The sequence below is a fragment of the Vipera berus genome (assembly GCF_964194415.1).
Source record: "Vipera berus genome assembly, chromosome: 1".
In the NCBI taxonomy this organism is placed as follows: Eukaryota; Metazoa; Chordata; class Lepidosauria; order Squamata; family Viperidae; genus Vipera; species Vipera berus.
Genome location: NC_138202.1, coordinates 242,540,287 through 242,560,652, shown reverse-complemented (window position 1 = coordinate 242,560,652; position 20,366 = coordinate 242,540,287). Strand labels below are relative to the sequence as shown.

Below are 20,366 nucleotides of genomic sequence, written 5' to 3'. Positions count from 1 at the left end.
TTTTGTTCTATGATGAACTACTAATACTGAACTGTTGCGTTTCTTTTTTGGGGGACAGGGTAAGGACAGGTTTTTTTTAAAAAAAAATTAAACTCAACTGTTGTAATAACACTGAAATAAATTGGACAATTTCCAGAGAAGGAAGATTTAACACTGTTTTGGGAAAGTCTTATCTAACCGCTTTTTTCTATCTAATAGAAAAATGTAGCATTAAAACACTGGTGCTTTTACTGCTTTATTGCTGTACTGTTTCTCCACAGGTGAATAATTTTTCTATATCAATGCGAACTGAAGCCTCCATAAAATAAGAAAATGTTGTTTTTTCCCAGAAACAGTGCTTCATTTTTATGAAAAAAAGAGCACAATCTTTATGCATATTAAACCGAAAGCTGTGAGAACATTTTTCATCCTGAAGTATGGTTTTGTTGTTGTTGTTATTTGGGTTTACAACTTTTCTGTCTGCTGGGTCAAATACAGACATATCAGAGAGAGATATTTGTAAAACCACATCTTTATTTTACTAGTTCTTGTCAATTCATTTTTCAATAATCTCTTATTTCATTAATATTTAAAATCCATCTCATCATTATATATTTTCTATATTTGAACATTTAGCTTCAGAAAATTCAGTGGGACGTGCTTCTAAATAAACATGCTGAGTATTTGGCTGCAAATATACAATGCTTTTTGTGGGCAGGTTGCACTAACTGAATCCATCTTTAACACAACATTTCAAGTTTTGGCATGTCAATGATCAATAAGTTTACACGTTCCCCTCTTCCTCCTACATCCCAGTTCATTAAGGTTCTTCTTCCATAGTGCAAACAATAGGCTGTCATCACATCTAACCAGCAAGCCAATTTGTCAATAAGTCCTGGGGACAGCAGTATGCAAGAACAAAGATCATGCAGTTTGGCACTGCAACTCAGTAAGTACATTTAGATTTAACATTAATTCACTATTATTTTAATGACAGTAGGGGACTCAGTGTCTACGATCACATAGGAAAGCTATGACTTAGTTAACTGTACCTTGTGAATGGCTATTGATTGGGTTTATATTACATGGTAAGTAGTAAATCATGGTTTACAAATCGTAATGGTTGGGTTCACATATCACAATAAGACATAAACAGGCAAACCTACATTGTGGCGTAGCTTGATGAGTAAACCTAATCAAGACATGTGCATCATGCTAAATGTATTTTCCTTTACAATGGTTGCTAAACAAGTACACATTCTACTGTATTAAGCCAAAACCAAAACAATCCATGTTTGGCTTAGTATGATTTATGAAGCAGCTAGTTTAGTTAACTGTTTTAAATCAAAGTGCCATGTTTGTCTTAAAATGCTGTTAGCTAACTTAATAGGGAATAAAAAAATAGACACATTGGATAATGCAGGGACATTGCAGAAATGAATTTATATGACCTACAGTATATTCATTCACAGTGACTGTTTTCAGCAATTTAAAATACGGATTTTAAACAGCTTCATCAGTAGTGGCTGCCTCTGAAGGCCAGATATAAAGTTGATTTATGTTTTGCCTTTTGATGTTCCTGTATCCCAGCCTCTCTTTGAATCCCATGTTAATTTAATTTTCTAGCTGTTATTGAAATGTGTCCCCTGTTTTGGAATAATTATCGTAGCAAGTAAATTATAGTAGTCAGATTATGCTCACCAACCTGCTGTTGAGTTTTTAAATTTTAAAGAACACAGCATGTGAAATCTTTTCATTTTTCACAGTTAAAATTAAGAGGAAAACAGAATGCAGCATTCAGTTACGGTCCCTGAATCCATACAATATCCTTGCACATTTTCCTTAAGTCTCAAAATCACAAATGGGCAATTTCTTCTCTTTGGATATGTTGAAGTTAATTTCCCATCAGCCCTGGCATGGGCGGTTAAGTGGCAAAAGATGAAGTTAGGGTTCATTATGTCAGGAGATTTGCTGATAGGTATTCTAGGCTGTTTCTCTTTTCAGTCCCTTGCTTTAGAATTCTTCTCTACAAAGGTGTTTTTTCTAGAGAGCATGGCAAAAATTTAAAACTTTCATTATAGTAGTATATTTTCCTTCTTTTTTTAACAGATCCATTTTTGGAAGTATGTTTTTTTTCTTTTTAGACTAGATTGAAATGTACTTATTCCTAATAACTAACTAAAACTAATTATACTTGAAGGAACAGATTTAAAAGTTCAAGAATTAGTGTAGAGGGTGCATAGTCTCTCTGTAATAAAAAATACAATTTCATAATGTATCATTTTACATGAATTCTGAGTGGCAAACCTGATTCTTCCACTTAATTCTCACAATGGAGCAGATCTCGAAGTCGTGAGGAATGAAATGAAGGCACACTTATATAAAAGAAATTCTGGATGTTATAGAGGAGTATTGCTTAACTGAAATAAGAAACATTGTAGCATTTTTAGTCCTAGATTTTACCTTTAAACATTCATCATCTGTCAGCAATGCAGCCTGCTTCTCTACTTCCTGGCTTTCGACAAACCTGAACAGGGGAAAAGGAAAAGCTAATTTCCAACTCCTTAATAATAACTCCTTAATAATAATTCTGATCCGAATCATATGATGAGGAAGAGAAGGGGCTTAGACAGGAGAAATCAGGGACATTCCTATCCTTCTGAACTTCTGACTACAAATGTACTGGGAGAATTTCTCTGTGGAGCGTTTCAACTCAGTTCCAAAAATCAGTATTTCTTGTGCCAGATTCTCCAGCCACATCATTTAAAAGTTTCAGATGCTCCAGAATACAGCAGCACATATAGAATTGGGTTCTCCCAAGTGATACCACAATTGTACAGGCCAACGTCTAATAGGCTTCCAAATGCAATTCAAGGTCCTAGTTATCACCCTTAAAGCCCTAAAGAGCACAGAGTCACATTTCCATCAGATTTGACAGGATGGGCATGTTCTGGGTCCATCTTAAGGAACAGCTTCATCTAGCAAGGCCCAGGAAACATGGCTCTCTATTGTGGCAGCTGTCCTATGTAACAACCTGTTCTGAGATCCAGAAGGATCTGACCTTGAGGGCCTTCTGGAGGATCATGAAGACATGTTTTTTTCCCCTCTAAGCCACGGGTGTCAAACTCACCGCATCACGTGATGTGTCGCAACGTATCTTGACTTTTTGCATTGCTGGAGCTGGGGTGGGTGTGGCTTCCGTATGATGCAACCGGCCCGTGGGCCGGCAGTTTGACACCCCTGCTCTAAGCGTTATAGCCTGGATGTTAGCAGAAGCAGAATATGTCTTTTTCTGTGTGTTGATTATTGTGATTACACTGTACCTCAGATATTGTATTATGATTGTCTTTAAAGCTAGTTTGTCTTGGTTTATGTTGGTTTTATAATGTTTTTACATATACAGTATTTTGTTGTTAGTTGACCAGAATTATTCATTTAAGATGAGTGGCCATATTTTTTTTAAATAAATAAATAAATAAAATATGAAGAATATTATATGCATTTGCACACATGTGCAATTTAGGGAATTTATTTGTGTATATCATTCACTTTAACTTCTAATGCTTTATTTTTTCTTAAATCAGAAAAATTTCAGAAATGGCAAAATAATTAAATGTAATGACAAGAAGTTTAGATAGTTATTTACCTTCTAAAAGATGGTAATCTTCGAATATTTTCCAACTGATTATGTGATAAAAGTTGTACTCTTTTCTCAGATTCTTGCACTTCACAACATAGCACACTGAGAGGGTGTGAATAAAAATGTTCCAACAGTGACAGCTGTAAGAACAAGGAAGTCAAATTGTAAAGTGAAAATTTGGAAGAACACTGATCAAAACAATTCAAATATTATTATAGCTTTTAGAAAAATAAAGCCATTCTCCTGAACTGTTATTCTGAAGCTGAAACAATATGCATTTTAATATAGTTGTAAATCAGACAGCAGGATAAACATGGCTTGCCTCCAGAAGTAGTGGGTGCTCCAACATTGGAGGTTTTTAAGAAGAGATTGGACAACCATTTGTCTGAAATGGTATAGGGTTTCCTGCCTGAGCAGGGGGCTGGACTAGAAGACCTCCAAGTTCTTTCTGTAATTCTTAATATGCACACGTATACATTAATTCAATCAGTTATCAGAAAAGTTGGACAGCAAAATTATAATAAAGCATATAATATGACAATAATATAGAATAACAAACTGATTTAAAATTGTATATAAAATTCTAACACCATAACATGTAACTTAACTTACTCTGGACATATTTATTCTTTTTTATAGCAGATTTAATTCTGTAGCAATTTGTCCTTTAATACAGTGACCTAGCATGTGGGTACATTATATGCAAAATTAGGTTTACGGTCTGCTAAGAGGAAAACAAGATAAAACATATCTAATCATCTTGGCAAATATTCAAATACGCAACAGATGAGACAATGACAGCTACCTTGATAATAAGGGTAGTACAACAAAACGTCAGGTGGTTTCTATCCAATTTGAATTGCAAATTGCAGACAAGTTCTAGAAAAAGGAATTTTGGCTAACTGATCACTGAGGTAGGCACAACATGATGTCTGACATTAAAAAAAGACTTACTGCTGAGCTAGGGATGTGTGACTACCACTAGCACTAGTAGCACTTAAGACTTATATTACCCTTTCATAGTGCTTTACAGCCCTCTCTAAATGATTTAGAGTCAGCATTATTGCCCCCAACAATCTGGATCCTCATTTTACTGACTTTGGAAGGATGGAAGACTGAGTCAACCTTGAGCCAGTCAGAATCAAACTTCTGGCAGCGGAATGCAGAATTAGCCTGCAATACTTTATCCTAACCACTGCATCACCACTGCTTTTAATATCTACAGAGTTCCAATTTTTTGTGTATGCACACGTGCACACACTTTTGAGTCAATGATGACTCTTGGCAATCATCTGGACTAGTCCTTGCCATATTCTTGCCAAGATTTTCTAAATGGCTTGCCATTGCCTTCTTCTTAGGGCTGAGAGAGGGACTGGTCCAAGGTCACCAGTTGATTTCCTGCCTAAGGCAGGACTAGAAATTCTGGTCTTCCAGTTTCTAAGCTAGTACATTTGACCACTGCATCAAACTGGCTGTCGAGTTCCTATCTAGGATACTCTAAATGCCCATTGATGTATGAAATTAAACTAAGTTCCTTTTATTGTTTAATGTATAGTATTTGGGTCTTAATTATTTGAAAGACTTGTTTTTATTGTAAGGAGAATAGCAGGTCAAGAGAAAAGCCAAGAGAAGCAAGATTTTGTTTAGCTTCTTTTTTTAAAATACAAGATACCAGGAAGACTAAAATTAACACCAAACTAAAGGGATCAATTCTGTTGGAAAAGATGTCAATTTGTGTGGCAGGATCCTTTGATTAACGAGACATCATTGTTAATTAGCATCATAACTTCACTGTGTCAGATACAAGGTCTTTTGCTTTTTATTCTTCATGCCAACTCTCTACCTTGTGTTATGCAACAAATTCTACCAACTATCACTTCTTTATTAGGAATATTCAACATTCAAACCCATTCAGTTTTATTCTTCCAGTAAGAATATTCCAAACTCAGAATGATTCTTCTGATAGAAACGGTGTGATGCAATCGCTTCTTTCCTCCTTCTGCAGCCCTCTATCCTCCAGTCTTAACAGAATGAGGAAGAAATCTCCAAGAATCACTGGATGCCCACAATTTTTCACCCAAACTAAAAAATTCTACTATATCAAAACTTTTGTTCTGATGGAAATTGATGCTGGACCCAATCTTTAAACTGACATTTTTCAAGATGGATTTTATATACTGGTAGGCCTCGAGTTACAAGGGCCGTTGGGATCGGAATTTCCATAATCAAGCGATGTAGTCGAAAAGCTTGTCAACCTGAAGAAAAGCCTCTTCTTCTCTTGCTTGACGCCGAGTCCATCTTGTCTAATAGCAGAAGAGGCGGCTGCTCTTTTTGGTTTCCCCCGTCCTCTTTTCTCACCTCTATTTCTGTATTTTCCTTCCACGGATGACATACCTTTTGCCTTTTTGTGAGACGAGGGCTCCATTGTCCCATGTCCCTGAAATAGCAGTGCAGTCCTTTGCCTCTGACCTGCCTTCCCACTGCCCAAAGTTAAAAGATGGGAAGACTCAAGAGAAAGATAAAATTTTCTCCACAATTGTTTTTATTGGGTATTGTTATAGATTGTGATACTAAAGAAACAAATTTGATGTTGAATTTGATAACAGCAGCAAGGCTCTTGGTAGGTCAATATTGGAAGAAAGATAGTTTGCCTACTATAGAAGATTGGTCACTTAAGGTGTCAAATTTGGCAGAAATGGCTAAGATTTCTGCTTATTTGAAAGATCATTCACAAGAAAGACACATTTCGGTCTGGAGAAGATGGATAGATTATATTCAGAACAAATATGGGACTAAAAGTTTCATCTAGCTTATGAATGAATTATAGAATGATATTATTAATATTAGTATGTTTTTATGGTATTTTTATTAGTTTTTATTATATTTTATTATTATTATTATTATTATTAGTAGTAGTAGTATTGTTTAAGAATATGGATATTATTTTGTTTTTATGTTATTATTATTATGTTTACTTTTATCTTGTTTGTGCTCATGTTAAAGGGGAGTTAAAGTGCGTTAGGAACTTGGTTACATATATAGTTGGTTAATGTTATTTAGATTTTGATCGTTATTTTTGTAACCCTGTATTCAGTTCTGGGAAGTGGGGGAGGGGGAGGGGGGTGGTTTGGGGGTGGGTTTGTATTGTAACTTTTATAAAACTTTTTAATAAAAAAAAAGATGGGAAGACTCTTTTCCACACTAGCAAAAGGGTAGCCTAAGCCATCACGCCTGTCACCCTGACTCCTACAATACAATCTAACATTTCACCAGCTATTTGTAAATAGGGACAACATTCCTATGACTGAATAGAAAGAAAAATACCTAAAGATTAAAAAGTGGGTGACGCCGACAAGTACTTTACCACATACTATTTTCTTTCATATTACTTTTTAACGTGTAGGAAAATTTCTTGTATGCAGGAATACTCAGTAAATCTCTAATCCATAGGCAGCGTCATCATTCATAGTGAAAATTAGACACAAAGTTTACCATCACTCAGAATTCTAAAGTTAGTCAACTACTTTTACTAACGCTTACCTGAAATCCTTTGACAAAATTGTGAACCGAGAAATCATGGTACAAAAATATATTTGTTAGGACCTGCAGAACCTTCTCACTAATTTTAAATGGAAACTGACTGGTTAGAAGTATCTGATAGAGGAAAAAAAATAAAACATTAATACATGAATAAATAATAAATTGCTGAAATAAGGTGGCTAATTATTCCTACAATTGGAATTCTCTACGTTTTGAGAGTTTCTAAATGAGAAATCCTATAATGACAAATGTTCTTTTAAATTCAACAGTATTAGTGCTTTTGTATGAACTGAGCAACTGAATTTTTTTTTTAAGAACAGAGAATGAGATTGAGAAAATGGAGGCCTAGTTGGCTTGACAGAATTAAAACCCAAGTCTGTTAACCCTGTACTATCCCACAATATACTTTAATGCACAGCAGTTCAAAGGCAAATAAACAGTGCAAGAAGTATTTTCTTAAATGCAAAAAAATGATTTTGAAATGAAAGAACATAGTATAATAGACTTTTAAGACAAAAATAATTATAACTGAAATGGTATGATTAAACACTACATAAATGCCGTGAATAACATTAAATTAAAATTCTGGGTTAAATTTCTTTTTAAAATAGAGAAATCTTTCTTAAAAAATTGCATTTTTCATTCCATTAGATCAGGGGTAGGCAACCTTGGCTCTTTTATGACTTGTGGACTTCAACTCCCAGAATTCCTGAGCCGGCCACACTGAGGGGAAAAAGAAAGGTTTCCAAGCTGAGCCATGCTGGCTCAGGAATTCTGGGAGTTGAAGTCCACGAGTCATAAAAGAGCCAAGGTTGCCTACCCCTGCATTAGATCATTTGATGTACTAATTAACATCTAACTATATAGTAATATTTTCTCTACCCCTTTTATATTAAAGATCCAGTTGATATTACCAGAAAATCACTGGAATCTATACATTAGACAATATATTTTAATTTGATAAACCCACTGCTCACTGAAAGTCTGAGAGCAAAATCCAGTATCTGGCAAGCAGAGGTCTACTTGTGTAAAAACTCTCCTGCCCACACCTCCAGGATTTGCTTGAGGGCCAAGGAGAAAAAGTATCACCCACGTTTAGTTCTGCTAATGGAATTAATTGTTGTAGAGAACATATGCATAGGATTTTGATCTGAAATCTACAGTGGCAATTATAATAAAAAGTATAGTACAGGTAGTCCTTGCTTAATGACCAGTCTTTTAGCATCCATTCAAAGATATGACAGACCTCCCCCAAGCTATGATCTAATTTTGAAGTTATGTCTGCAATTTCTCACACACAGTCACATGATAACATTTTGGGCACTTGGCAACCAGCTTGCATTTATGGCTGTTTGTAGAGTCCCATAGTCACGTTACTGCACTTTTGGGGATTTTTGCCAATTTTCAGTATTTACTTCTGGTTTCCAGCAAAAAAAAAACCTCCCACTGGTGAAAACGGGCTCACTTAACACCATGGTGTTTGGTTAACAATTGTGGCGTTCGCTTAACGACCGCTGCAAAAAAAGGTAGTAAAATTGGGCATGGGCATGTAGTGGCCTGTTTAATAAATGCCACAACTTACAATAATTCCGACCTCAATTATGATAATAGGTGGAGAAGAACCTTTACAGCTCCTCAAGAAAACTGATCTTTTTAAACCGTTTTTTGAACAATGAACAGCTATGAACATTTTGGTTTTTATCAACAATTTGCATAGAATATACTACACCTTTTCTTAAAGCATTACCTTATCTATCACTTTAGTTAAATGTTCTTTGGAAGAAAGAGACTGGAAGAGTTCTATACATAACAAAGAGGACACTGAGTGAGGAAGCAGCTTATGGATGACCATTGGAGATGTAGCAATTCCAAAAATAAGGACCAGTGGAAATTCACGTATACAATGACTACGGTAAAAATAAACAATTGGGGGAAAATTAATGTGTATAAGACAATCAGATGCCCTTTGACTTCTTCCATGTTCTCCGAAGACTCAGGGTGGCTTACAATTTAAGCACAAACCAATGTGCTTAGCAATAGCCTTCATTCTATGTATATGCCTGCTTATTAGGGCTTTTGGGCCCCCCCAAGCGGCATTATTACAAAGTCAGCTTATTGCCCCCAACAATCTGGATCCTCATTTTACCTACCTCAGAAGGATGGAAGGCTGAGTCAACCTTGAGCCTGGTGGGATGCGAACCTGCACTAATTGCAGGCAGCTGGTGTTACTTAAGGAGGCATTAGCCCACTGCTCCACCAAGGCTCATATTTCAAGTTTACAGAATTTATCGACAGTGTTGTACTAATATAAACAAGAGACCACCTTGATTCCAAAAACTAAAAAAAGAGACTTGCACTTTACATATAAACATAGACATTCCGTTTTCCTGATCATCATATATTAAGGTGATCTATTAATGTGATAATATACAAAACAGAAATGCAGTTTGTACTATTCCTTGCAGTCCCAGTCAGAAATCAGAAACAGAAGCTTTACAAGTCCCTAGTTGGCTATCATACTATACTACAGTAATCAGCTGTGTTTAATCTAAAATCTGGTCTAGTTGAATTGCATATTTGAATACAAAGACAATGTAATTTATAAAACAGGAGACTGCTGTGATCAGTATATAAATCACATGATCTCTATGTCTGCTATTTTTAATAATTTGTCCATCTTCCTCTATTATCAAGATTAACAATATGGTCTGCAGCACATAGTAACTTTTTAGCTTGTGAGATTTTAACTGTGATGCCTGGATATTTTCACGAATGTGTTTACTACGGTAAAATGACAAAAAGCATACCTAGTACCTATTTTTGTAATGGAATGGAATGGAATTATGATATGATAAGCAAGAGTCCAACCAAATTACAAAATTCTGAATTTTTTTTTATTAATGCCGAGCAAATTCATCTCTGGATTAAATTTGCTCAGAGGCCAGCTAACAAATGTTTGCAAGCCTACTGCTTGAATTGTAAAAAACAAAACAAAACTGGACTGTAAATATGACTCCATAAGACATACGCATTTTTCTATAAAACCTTCCCTCTAAAGTAAATTTCATAGGCAAAGCTAATTAACTTCAGAACATCTGTACTTCTTATAAGCAATAAAGAAAAAGCAAATATAAATCCAATTAGTAATTTATTTCCTGTAGAAAATGAGCATGGACCAGAATAGCTTCAATTTTTAATTTGTTATATTACCTGCTCATAATTATGAAGTCCTGCAGAACTTTGGTTGTGAAACTTTCCATATCCTTAAAAATAATTACAACTGGAGGAGATTCCCAGTGTCTGGATGAAAATTTTCTCTTTTTACATGGAGATTCAGTTTCAGTTTTCTGCAAATCATATTGCATATATTGAAACAATGAATTGAGGGGGGAAAATACATTCTATCTAGACCATGATCTAAATTGTGGAATCAAAACAGCTACCATCGCATTTTCCAACATAAAACAAAAAGGGGGGGATATAAATATTTAATCACTTAGATACAGTACACAAGTTCTGAAATGCCTATAAAATTTTGAAAAGAATAGCACTATGCGAACTAATAATTTTGAAACTTACTTTGATTACATTCTTATACCAATCAGTAAGCGATGCTACAGAGCAGCGTACCCTTCTGGGCAAAATCTTGGGACATTCCTCTTCCTCAGATGAATCCACTTCTATATCACAGCCCATGAGCTGCATAATCAACTTTTGTAGCAGCTGCTTTATGCCTTTCCAATTCAAAAAAAAAAAAAAGACAAAATTGAAAAGGCAATGACAATGTGAAATGTTTGAGTTATTCCAAAACGAAAAATAGAATTATATTTTTCTAGCTCTTTCACATAATTCATTGTTGTTTAATTTCGGATCCTCCAACATAAACAAATCCAAATTCTACATCAAACCAACTGAAAACTTTATATGAAAGGGATACCTAATTATACAATCTAAATCAAACTGCCAGCCCACGGGATGGACACGTCACCCGGAAAACGCGCCCAGCCCATTGCCAGCACTGGCAAAATTCTCTCCATATGTTGCATGACGTCACATGATGTCACAAGTTTGACATGTCTGATCTACATCATTTATAGTAAGCAAACTTGCACAATAACTTTATTTTACTTGGTTTACAGCAATAACAAGGGGGAAAAATCTCAGCTTCCATTGGTTGCTGAAAGGCACCATGCATGTGCCCATTCACAGTTCAAAAGTAGCTTTTCCCCTTGAAATCTGAAGCAGTGCATATCCAAACAATTTTTTAGAAGTACATACCATGTTGCTGAAATCATTATGGTAAAAGTTTCCACAATATATTACAATTATTTACCTGGACATTCTTTGGCCTTCAGTGACACCACAAAAGGAGTAACATCATCTCGAAGAACCTCAGAGAGACTTTTAATTGTTAGTTCATGGTCTGTAACATTTACACCTAGGAGAAAGAGCAGCCAAAACTGTATCATTGCTCTTTATAGATAGCTAAAACCAACAGAGAAAATTGCAAAGTCAATTTGCAATTCAAAACAAATACAAACACATCCAATATTAGTGGAGGAGGTAGCGCTCAATGAAATTTTAATTGCAGGACCATTTTCAGGAGAAAATAAAAAAAGATGCTTAGGCTCTACTAACATTCTTTAAAAATGATAAAATTAAGATTCGTGGGCGAAGGAATGTTACTATACTCTGAACTGGCAACAGGAGAACTAGGCCTTTTGCCCAAAGATGAATTTCATAAGGAATTTTTTTTATTAAAGTCACAATTGCAATTTCCATCTAACAACAAAAGGTCACATAAAATGCTGTCCCTAATAAATTGTAATCAGCAGAGGTCAACTTTCATAGAAATTTCAGAGACATATAGACTAGTTGTAAATGCTAATGTAATCTAACACATAAGAAAGTAAAAAATATACAGTAAATCAATTCTAATTTAAAAAGAACTGCATTTTATGGAAATTAGGCTTGTTCAGCTAGAGCAGGTAGGAGATACCGTATTTTCCGGCGTATAAGACGACCCGGCGTATAAGACGACCCCCTACTTTTAAGAAGTTTTTCAAGGTTTTTTGTCTTATACGCCGAAAAATACTTACATGCCCTGCCCTCCCTGTCCGTCGCAGAGGAGGCGAAGGCCCGACTGGCCCCGCCGGCCCTCCCACTGCTCCCGCGCTTCTGCTGGCCCCCGAGATGCAGCGTTTCCCGGGCGGCAGGCAGCGCCGGAGGGCAGCCGCCACCCCCCATGGCTGGCACCCCTCCTGCTTCCCCCCCAGGCCTTGAACTTCTCCCATTCGGCGCAGGGCGGGGCAGCTCCGCCCGCAGCCTCTTTTTCATGTGCCGCTTCCCTCTCACCGTCGGCCGAGGCGCGCTCGGCCCGGGCTCCCGGTCCCTCTTCCCGACCGGCTTCCCGCCCTGCCCCTCATGGAGCTGGACTGGGCGTGCAGCCTCTCGGTGTGGCTGCTTTTCCTGGGCAGCCTGGCGGTGCGGCTCCTGCGCTCGGACCTGTTGCTGAGCCGGCGGCTGCTGCTGCGCGTGGGGCTGCTGCCCCTCAGCTCACGGCGGCTGCCTGCTGGTTCGTCTCGGCCAGCACCGCCCGGCGGAAGCGCAGCGTCGGACGGGAGCAGGACTTCCCTGCCGGCTCCCGTCCGACGCTCTTAGGGAAGAGCGAGCCGGCAGGGAAGTCCTGCAAACGCACGCGCACGCAGGACTTCCCTGCCGGCTCCACGCTCTTCGCTCTTGAGGCAGCTGCTGCCTCGAGAGGGAAGAGCGAGCCGGCTCTTCCCTCTTGAGGCAGCAGCTGCCTCAAGAGCGAAGAGCGTCGGACGGGAGTCGGCAGGGCAGTCCTGCACACGCGCGCACTCCCCAGCTGCTAAGGAGCAGCCGGGGAGTGCGCCCGTGCGCAGGACTGCCCTGCCGGCTCCCGCCAGACGCCACCCACTGATTTTCCGGCGTATAAGGTGACTGGGCGTATAAGACGACCCCCCAACTTTTGAGAAGATTTTCAGGGGTTCAAAAGTCATCTTATACGCCGGAAAATACGGTAATACCCTTATCAATACCCTATATACCCTTAATTGATTTTCCCTCCTATGACTTTCTCTCCCTCATATCCAGAATATTTAAAGGAAGAGCTCTTTGAGGAAAAGCAACTTAAATGTGATCATACTACTATCTTACATTTGCAACAAAAAAGGTAAAGAAAAGCAGAACAGTGACTCTAATTACCTTATGGTCACACTAGGCTGATTAAACATAAATTACACTGTGTTCATTAAAATGTGTTCATTTAATTTTATTCTGATATACTGTATTTTTCCGTCTATAAGACGCACCCTTCTATAAGACGCTTTGGCATGCGAATTTCTCTGCGCCGATCAGAGGTTCGGCGGAGCACCAAACTGTTGAGCCGGCAAATCCAGAAGTTTGGCTGGCTGACGATCTTGCCCCCTTCCCCCTCCCGTTAGTGGCAAGCCCACAGGGGCTTGACACCTGCACCAGGTGGCATGGCAACCCACACAGGCATGCCCTGGGCTGCGGAGGTTACCATTATTTTTCTGTGTATAAGATGCTACACTTGTATAAGACGCACCTGATTTTTGAACAGGGTGTTTGCCGGACAAAATAGCGTCTTATACAGGGAAAAATATGGTACTGTATATCTCACTGTGCAAGAATTTTAGAGTCAATTTATTTTCTTTATATGCCTGAGATCAGCAGGTTTGGCCTGAAAGTCATCACTGCAAATGACCCCACTGGTGACAAAATTAGATAAGTAAAATATTTTTAGATTATTGCAATAATTTGTACAAGTACTGCAATTTCCAGAAATAATTATAAATTTATGCTGTGTTTCATCTCTTTTAAACAAGTTAATTTATTTTCTTTTCATTTCTTTAAAAACAGAAAGGAAAAAATGCAAGCATGTAAGAAGCAAGCATATGCTGTAATCGATCAAACAAAAATGTATCAATGACTATTAATATTTTTCCACATAATAAGCAATGACAGAACTCAATGCAGACATTTGAGTCTTACTATAATATAGAAGAAATACCAGAATGTAAACTACAAAAGGAAAAGCATAACACTTCACTTCAAAAAGAAGAAATATTGAACCTGTTCACTTAACTTTCATTTTTGTAATATTAGGAAGAAATACAGAAATATATTTATAAATATCAGGAAGCAGCCAAAATTGATTATTTTATAATGCTGTGTATAAAGAATGTATTTCCATAACTTTTAAAATTGTATGTGGCATTATCATTCATCTTTTCTTTTTTTCTCTCAGGGGGAAAAACAGATTGTACCAAAAACCATGAAACAATGGTTGGAATACATAAGAGGTATTTGAGCTTACATTTTAGCTACCTTTATTGCATATTACACTGCATTTAAAACTTGGAACATAGCAGATTGTGACACTGCAGGCATCCTGTGTTTTGAAAAACTAAGTAAAAATAAACTAAAACAAGAATTGTAGGATGGTCTGAAGCATCAAAGGCTGCTGACCTAAGAAAAGACAAGTGGACTATCCTAGAAGTAAAAAAAATGTGCTATATACACATAAAACGGAAATAACAGAATCTGGAACCACAGGGAACACACATAGAATAACTTGTCAACAAACTAACTATTAGCTAAGAATGCATTAAGAATTTACAATATGCAAAGATTGGAGAAAGGGGATAAAATATTATTGTATACTATTTGAAATTGGCCATGCCAAAGCTGATTTAAAATCCCTGGGGTGCTGTACACAGGAGTTCTATGGAACAGTGAAATATAAAGCATATTATACTGTATAATTTAAACACTTTCCTTAAGGATTTAAGATGAAGTTAACCATCCTATTACCTTTAGGAAGCCATACAGGGTAAGAACATCATTGAGAAGTTAAGTTAGGTCCATGTGCTGCAAACCACATGAGTTCAGAGAAAAAAATATGGAGGGTAATTAGACATTTAGGAAACGTTTAACAGTAGGAAGAATACTGGGCACAGTCAGTCAGGGACTTCTTTTTCAGTGGGTTCTGAAGAATAATGTTTCGTGTCCAATCTTTAATGGAGAAAAAATATTTTCTGTGATTCCCATAGGATTTGGAGGAAACTCACCAACAACATTCCTGAACTGAAGCTGTTCTGTAACTAGGAATGGACTCAAATTCTTCCAAGCCAACTTGCAAGACGGACCAGTTATTGGAAACATTTGTGTGCAGTTATTGCTGTCCAAGGAGGACATGCCAAGGCTGACATATTTTTGCCTCACACAAATATGTAGCTTTGGAACATTTTTCTCAATGAAGTAAATGAACAAGGATCATGTTTTTGACTTATTTGTTTAATTGAATCCTTGTTTAGTTTTAGGACTTGTGTGGAAAATAGGTCATGTTATCTATCGGTCACATGTATGCAGAACTATTAAAAAGAGCTCATAAACATTTTAGCATCACTGTAAATGAGAAGCTCAGAATCTTCTTCTCTTTACATAGTTTACATTTTCCCAGGCATTCTTTCTCTAACTAGAGTAGCTTAGAAGTCAGACACAAAGAGAAACTCTTCAATATCACATTTTTACAGTCAGAAAAGTTTGCTTATGTATGGTTTTGCTACTAAGTTTGATGACATAACATTCTACATCACTGGGGCAAATATGTACAGTAGTGGCCAAAATTGTGGAAACCTTTTGGGAAAAGTGTATTTTTGAGGTTTGATGGCTAATAACACCACTTTTTTTGGAGTAGTACCATAAAATTATATATCAATGGAAAGATAATTTAATCAAGAATGTAATGCAACATAGTTTGTTCAATTATCTGTACTGTATTCTATGAAACGTTATAGCCAAATAACCAGAAAAAGGAAGCACAACTTGCTTAGGTTGATATCAGGTAGCTTTTCTTCATCTGATTGCAGCCAATGAGCATGAATGCTTAGAGAACCAATCAGGTGGTCATCTTGTCTTGGCCAATCAGATCACGGTAGGATTCAGTTATTGATGTCATGTACTGAAGCTGAGAGGAGGACATTTCTCAGTGTGTTATGTGATTGCTATCAAGTTGGTTGGGGTTTTTTTGTGTTCTTTCATTTAGTGAGCTTGTAAAAAGTAATAAAATTAAAGTAACGGTGCAAAGAGTTGACTGGTGGCCCAGAAAGCGATGTAAAATAGTATTATTAAGTGAACAAGGCTACAGTTATAACGAAATTAGAAGAAAAATTGGTGGAAACTTAACCAAAGGTGGCATTTCTACTGTACACTTTTCCCAAAAGGTTCCCACAATTTTGGCCACTACTGTAATTTAACTAATTAGCTAGGATCACAAATTGCATGTGCATTACTCTTTTTGAAAAAAATAAGCCAATAATAGAGATTCAAACACTGTGCTCTAACAAAACCAAACAAAGCATATAGTTGCCATGCATAACGGTAACCTATTGCCATTCATAAATGATATACTAATTAACCATCACTTATTTTTAATTGCATGACTCGCGATACAATCTTAAAGTTCCATTTTTAAGAATATGTTAAAAGCAAATCTGTTTTTATTAATTAAATCAAAATACCAGAAAAAGCACTACCTAGAACAATAGCTGCAGTAGGAATTTCACTGGACTTCATCCGACAAATCCATTCTGCTTTCTTTTCCTTGAAATCTAAATGACATTGTCTCAGAAATTTTATGAGGTTATCAAATAGGTTCTTATTCAAGTCCTCTTGTAGTTGCTGTAAAAAAAAAGAGCCTCAGGCTTTTCAGCTAGATCCCAGAAGATCTGTAAATGTTTTCAAACAGCTACAAAAGATAACTGAAATTATTATATATAATGCATATATACATATAATGTATAAAACATATAATGCATTAGGTTTGCCAATGCCTAACATTTATTTTATAGAGAACAAGACAGATTCTACTTTTGCATCTGAAGCTAAGGCCATAAAATGCATTCCATTATGTCTCTATATCTCTAGCTATTTCATTATTATATCTTCCTTGGTTGGTCACTCTCTCTCAGCCCATATCACCTCACAGGGTTGTTGTAGGGAAAAAAGGAGAACACAGTATGTTGATTCCCTTGAGTTACTTACAAAGTAATAAAGGTAGGATAAAAATCAAATATATAAATAAATAACCTTATTATGAAAAACTTACTGGGTGAAATTCCTGGCTGTTCAAAACCTGTTCTAAAGTACCTAAGTATACTTTTCCACAAACCTACTTTTTGTCAGAATGTTTCTTTAATGACTCTAATTCCACTTACTAAAACAGCACAGTGATAGCAAATCAAACTTTGATTAGAGCATCTAGCAAAACCGTGTAACTATTTCATTTTAATTACCCAATGAAGTATTTTCTGCCTGCCATAAGCTAGGGGCAGAATAAAGCATATACCAAGAATCTGAAACAAATTGGAATGAAAATTCAGTTATGGTAAGATGGTATTATATCACCAAGCAATTATCCACAAAAGCTTCTGTATATAGATGAGTCATTACAAAGAGGAATAACAGCCAAAATATTGTAACTTTATACTAACTTTACAGCTACCCTCTCATAGCTATATATACAGAATAGTAGACAAACATATATTTAAGGGACTCTTAGAAGTTTCTAATACCCAGAAGATGGAACAGACAATGTACTCCCTCTGGGCATCTGTGTTCATTAGTTATCATGATCGGGAGCAACAGTTACTTAAAGATGTTAATCATTATTAGCTTCGGAAATTACACTGACCATTCAGGGAACTGATTAATATTGGGTTATTTTATTGCAATAATTCATTAAATTCCTGGTTTCAATAATGAGAATTTGGGGGTAAATATTGAGATGTATTTAAACTATATAGGTTACATTAGCAACTAATTTTATTCTGTTTTTGTAGAAAATCAGAAGGAAGGAGGAAAACTTAACCTACTCAGTTTTACTCTACTTTAGTAATCCCAAGATAGTAGAAGAGCTAAAGCTTTGGGAAATATGTCAACCTTTTTTATAGTGAATTGAATACTCTTATGTTTGGGCAGAATATTCAAACATTGTATAACAGAATTTTATACATCTTGCGCTGCTCATAGCACTTTTAATAAACTTGTTTTTATTGCCTTTTTTGCTAGATGGACAAAGAATCCACGATTACAGTCAAATTATGTATTATTAGTCTGTAAAGGAACTTATGAAATGCTATGACTATTTTTCCCATATTGACAAAATCTAGTAACTTATTAGTTCATCTCTCTATATTTATATGTATGTAGAAATTTCTACATAGGTATATATGCATTCCTGCCTAGTGTTTATGCAGAAACACTTCATGCAGAAGTACATAACACCACAGTAAGAAATTATATTTATTGATGCCGCTAGGTTTACTCTCAGATATTACTAAACTGTTTCCAGATTAATAATATTTCCCTCTGTATAAATACTCTGACTGCAGTGAGAAGACTCATCCTCCATCAGGAAAAAAAATAGATATTTGTCTTAAGAAACCTTATTCTAACCAGCTGCATTGTTGCATAAATTTGTTCTTAAGAATTCATTTGAATCTACATTTAGAATCCTCAGGTTTCACAAGTGATAACAGAGAGAGAACAGAGTAATCACTATAACTCACACTTTCTCCTGCCACCCTAATTATCTTCCTCATATTGCTCAAGAGGTTGAAAAAGCCTTCAGAACTGGATCAGCTGGGGGATGCAAAAGGAAAGGGGAGCTAAAGCAGTGTATCCCCCCATCCCCCCATTTTCTAGCCGAAAAGCACCCCAGTTGTTTTCATTCAAAGTGTTTGGATTCAACCTGTAATTGTAGAAAAATATCCATGCTTTATAGCAGCACGCATTATTGACTGAAAGAAGTCAAGAGAGAAAACTCAGTTCATATAAATACAGAATTCCTGTGTGAGCAGTGAGGAGTGCTGTCTCCCGGCGTAGGTACCGTATTTTCCGGCGTATAAGACGACTTTTTAACCCATGAAAACCTTCTCAAAGGTCGGGGGTCGTCTTATGCGCTGGGTGTTAGGGTTAGGGGCGGTTTTATTGTCCGATGTTACAGGAAAAACCAGAGGCAACACCCCTCCACACATACACACACGCAGGCAACCTCGGCAGCTCATTGATGGGGGGGAGGAAGGGAGAGAGAATCACAAAATTGCTGTCTGTTGTCGAGCCCTGCGGGCCCGACACTACGCAGGGGGTCTCGTTCCAAAAACAAGCCCTGCTTCACCTACTCACCCCCCCCCACTGCACACGGCTCGCTCCATGACCCGGCGCTCCGACAAACAAGGGAGGAGGTCGCCCGTAATCAGCAAGCCCGACTATCAGCTGATCGCCGGTTCCTGGCTCTGCAAACCCGACGACCAGCTGCTTCACGGCGTTTGCACACGCCTGCATCACAGGGCTTTGCTGAGGACCCCGCAGGCACTCAGGAGGACAGCCCAGTCTGCCTTGCCGTACAGGGAGCCTGGGCAGTACAAAACATGCTAGCTGTTCCTTGCCTGCCGACGGACCTGTGCCGGGACTGCATGCTATAGCCTGCGCGCTGGAGGCAAGGGCCGGCTGTTTTCCGTCGGTGTCAGATGGACCGGAGCAGGGGACTGCTGGAGGGCGGCCCTGGGACGTGTGGAGGAGCCCGCTGGAGCCAGATACAGATGAGGGGGGGGCAGTTGGTTGGACAGGGATAGGCACACACCGGGAGCACATTAGCGTTTTCACCCGGGTTGGGGTAGAGGGGGTTTGGAGAAGAGTCACCCAGGATACTAACAGCAGCAAGGTTTACAATGCTGAAGTTGTCGAGAGTGGGAAGCATGTGGAGGTTAAAGAAACGCAGGCAGGCTCTGGATGCCGGAAGTGTACTTTGTACGTTGCTAAGCACATTGATTTGTGCTTTAGATTGTAAGCTGCCCTGAGTCTTTGGAGAAGGGCGGGATATAAATGGGATTTTTTTTAAAAAAATTGCGTCTTGGAGACAGGGAGGGCTGGGCAGGCAGGGAGGGAGGGAGAGCTGACCCACCCAATCCTAGCAGACTTTGTATGCAGTGGGGTAGTCTTATATGGCGAGTATAGCCCAAACCCTTTAATTTAACAGGAAAAGTAGGGGGTTGTCTTATATGCCCAGTCGTCTTATACGCCGGAAAATACGGTATCACAGTGCCAACAGCAAACAGCCAGTTGCCAGTATATATAACAGAACTATTTAGAGTGAGAA

The 20,366-nt window shown here is 37.7% G+C and overlaps 1 protein-coding gene and 1 long non-coding RNA gene across 3 annotated transcripts in view; one reads left to right on the top strand and one right to left on the bottom strand.

Annotated features, from left to right (window-relative positions):
* ORC3 (origin recognition complex subunit 3) overlaps positions 1-20,366 on the bottom strand; it is a 44,165-nt gene that overhangs the window by 17,418 nt on the left and 6,381 nt on the right. The window contains exons 1-10 of one of the 2 annotated variants that reach the window (XM_081313252.1): positions 18,778-18,825; positions 17,503-17,562; positions 16,744-16,888; positions 11,493-11,597; positions 10,739-10,893; positions 10,370-10,506; positions 8,907-9,066; positions 7,160-7,273; positions 3,626-3,759; positions 2,443-2,506 (exon numbers count right to left, since the gene is read on the bottom strand). In XM_081313252.1, coding sequence (XP_081169378.1) covers positions 2,443-2,506; positions 3,626-3,759; positions 7,160-7,273; positions 8,907-9,066; positions 10,370-10,506; positions 10,739-10,893; positions 11,493-11,597; positions 16,744-16,888; positions 17,503-17,562; positions 18,778-18,810 — 1,107 coding nt within the window. In that variant the 5' untranslated portion in view covers positions 18,811-18,825. Of the gene's footprint in view, positions 1-2,442; positions 2,507-3,625; positions 3,760-7,159; positions 7,274-8,906; positions 9,067-10,369; positions 10,507-10,738; positions 10,894-11,492; positions 11,598-16,743; positions 16,889-17,502; positions 17,563-18,777; positions 18,826-20,366 lie in introns of those variants that run through there. The other variant, XM_081313251.1, reaches the window with a different exon arrangement.
* Positions 64-15,653, top strand: LOC308659553. The gene is made up of 4 exons (XR_014024556.1): positions 64-928; positions 8,924-9,071; positions 14,454-14,508; positions 15,259-15,653. It is a non-coding gene; the product is annotated as an uncharacterized lncRNA (long non-coding RNA).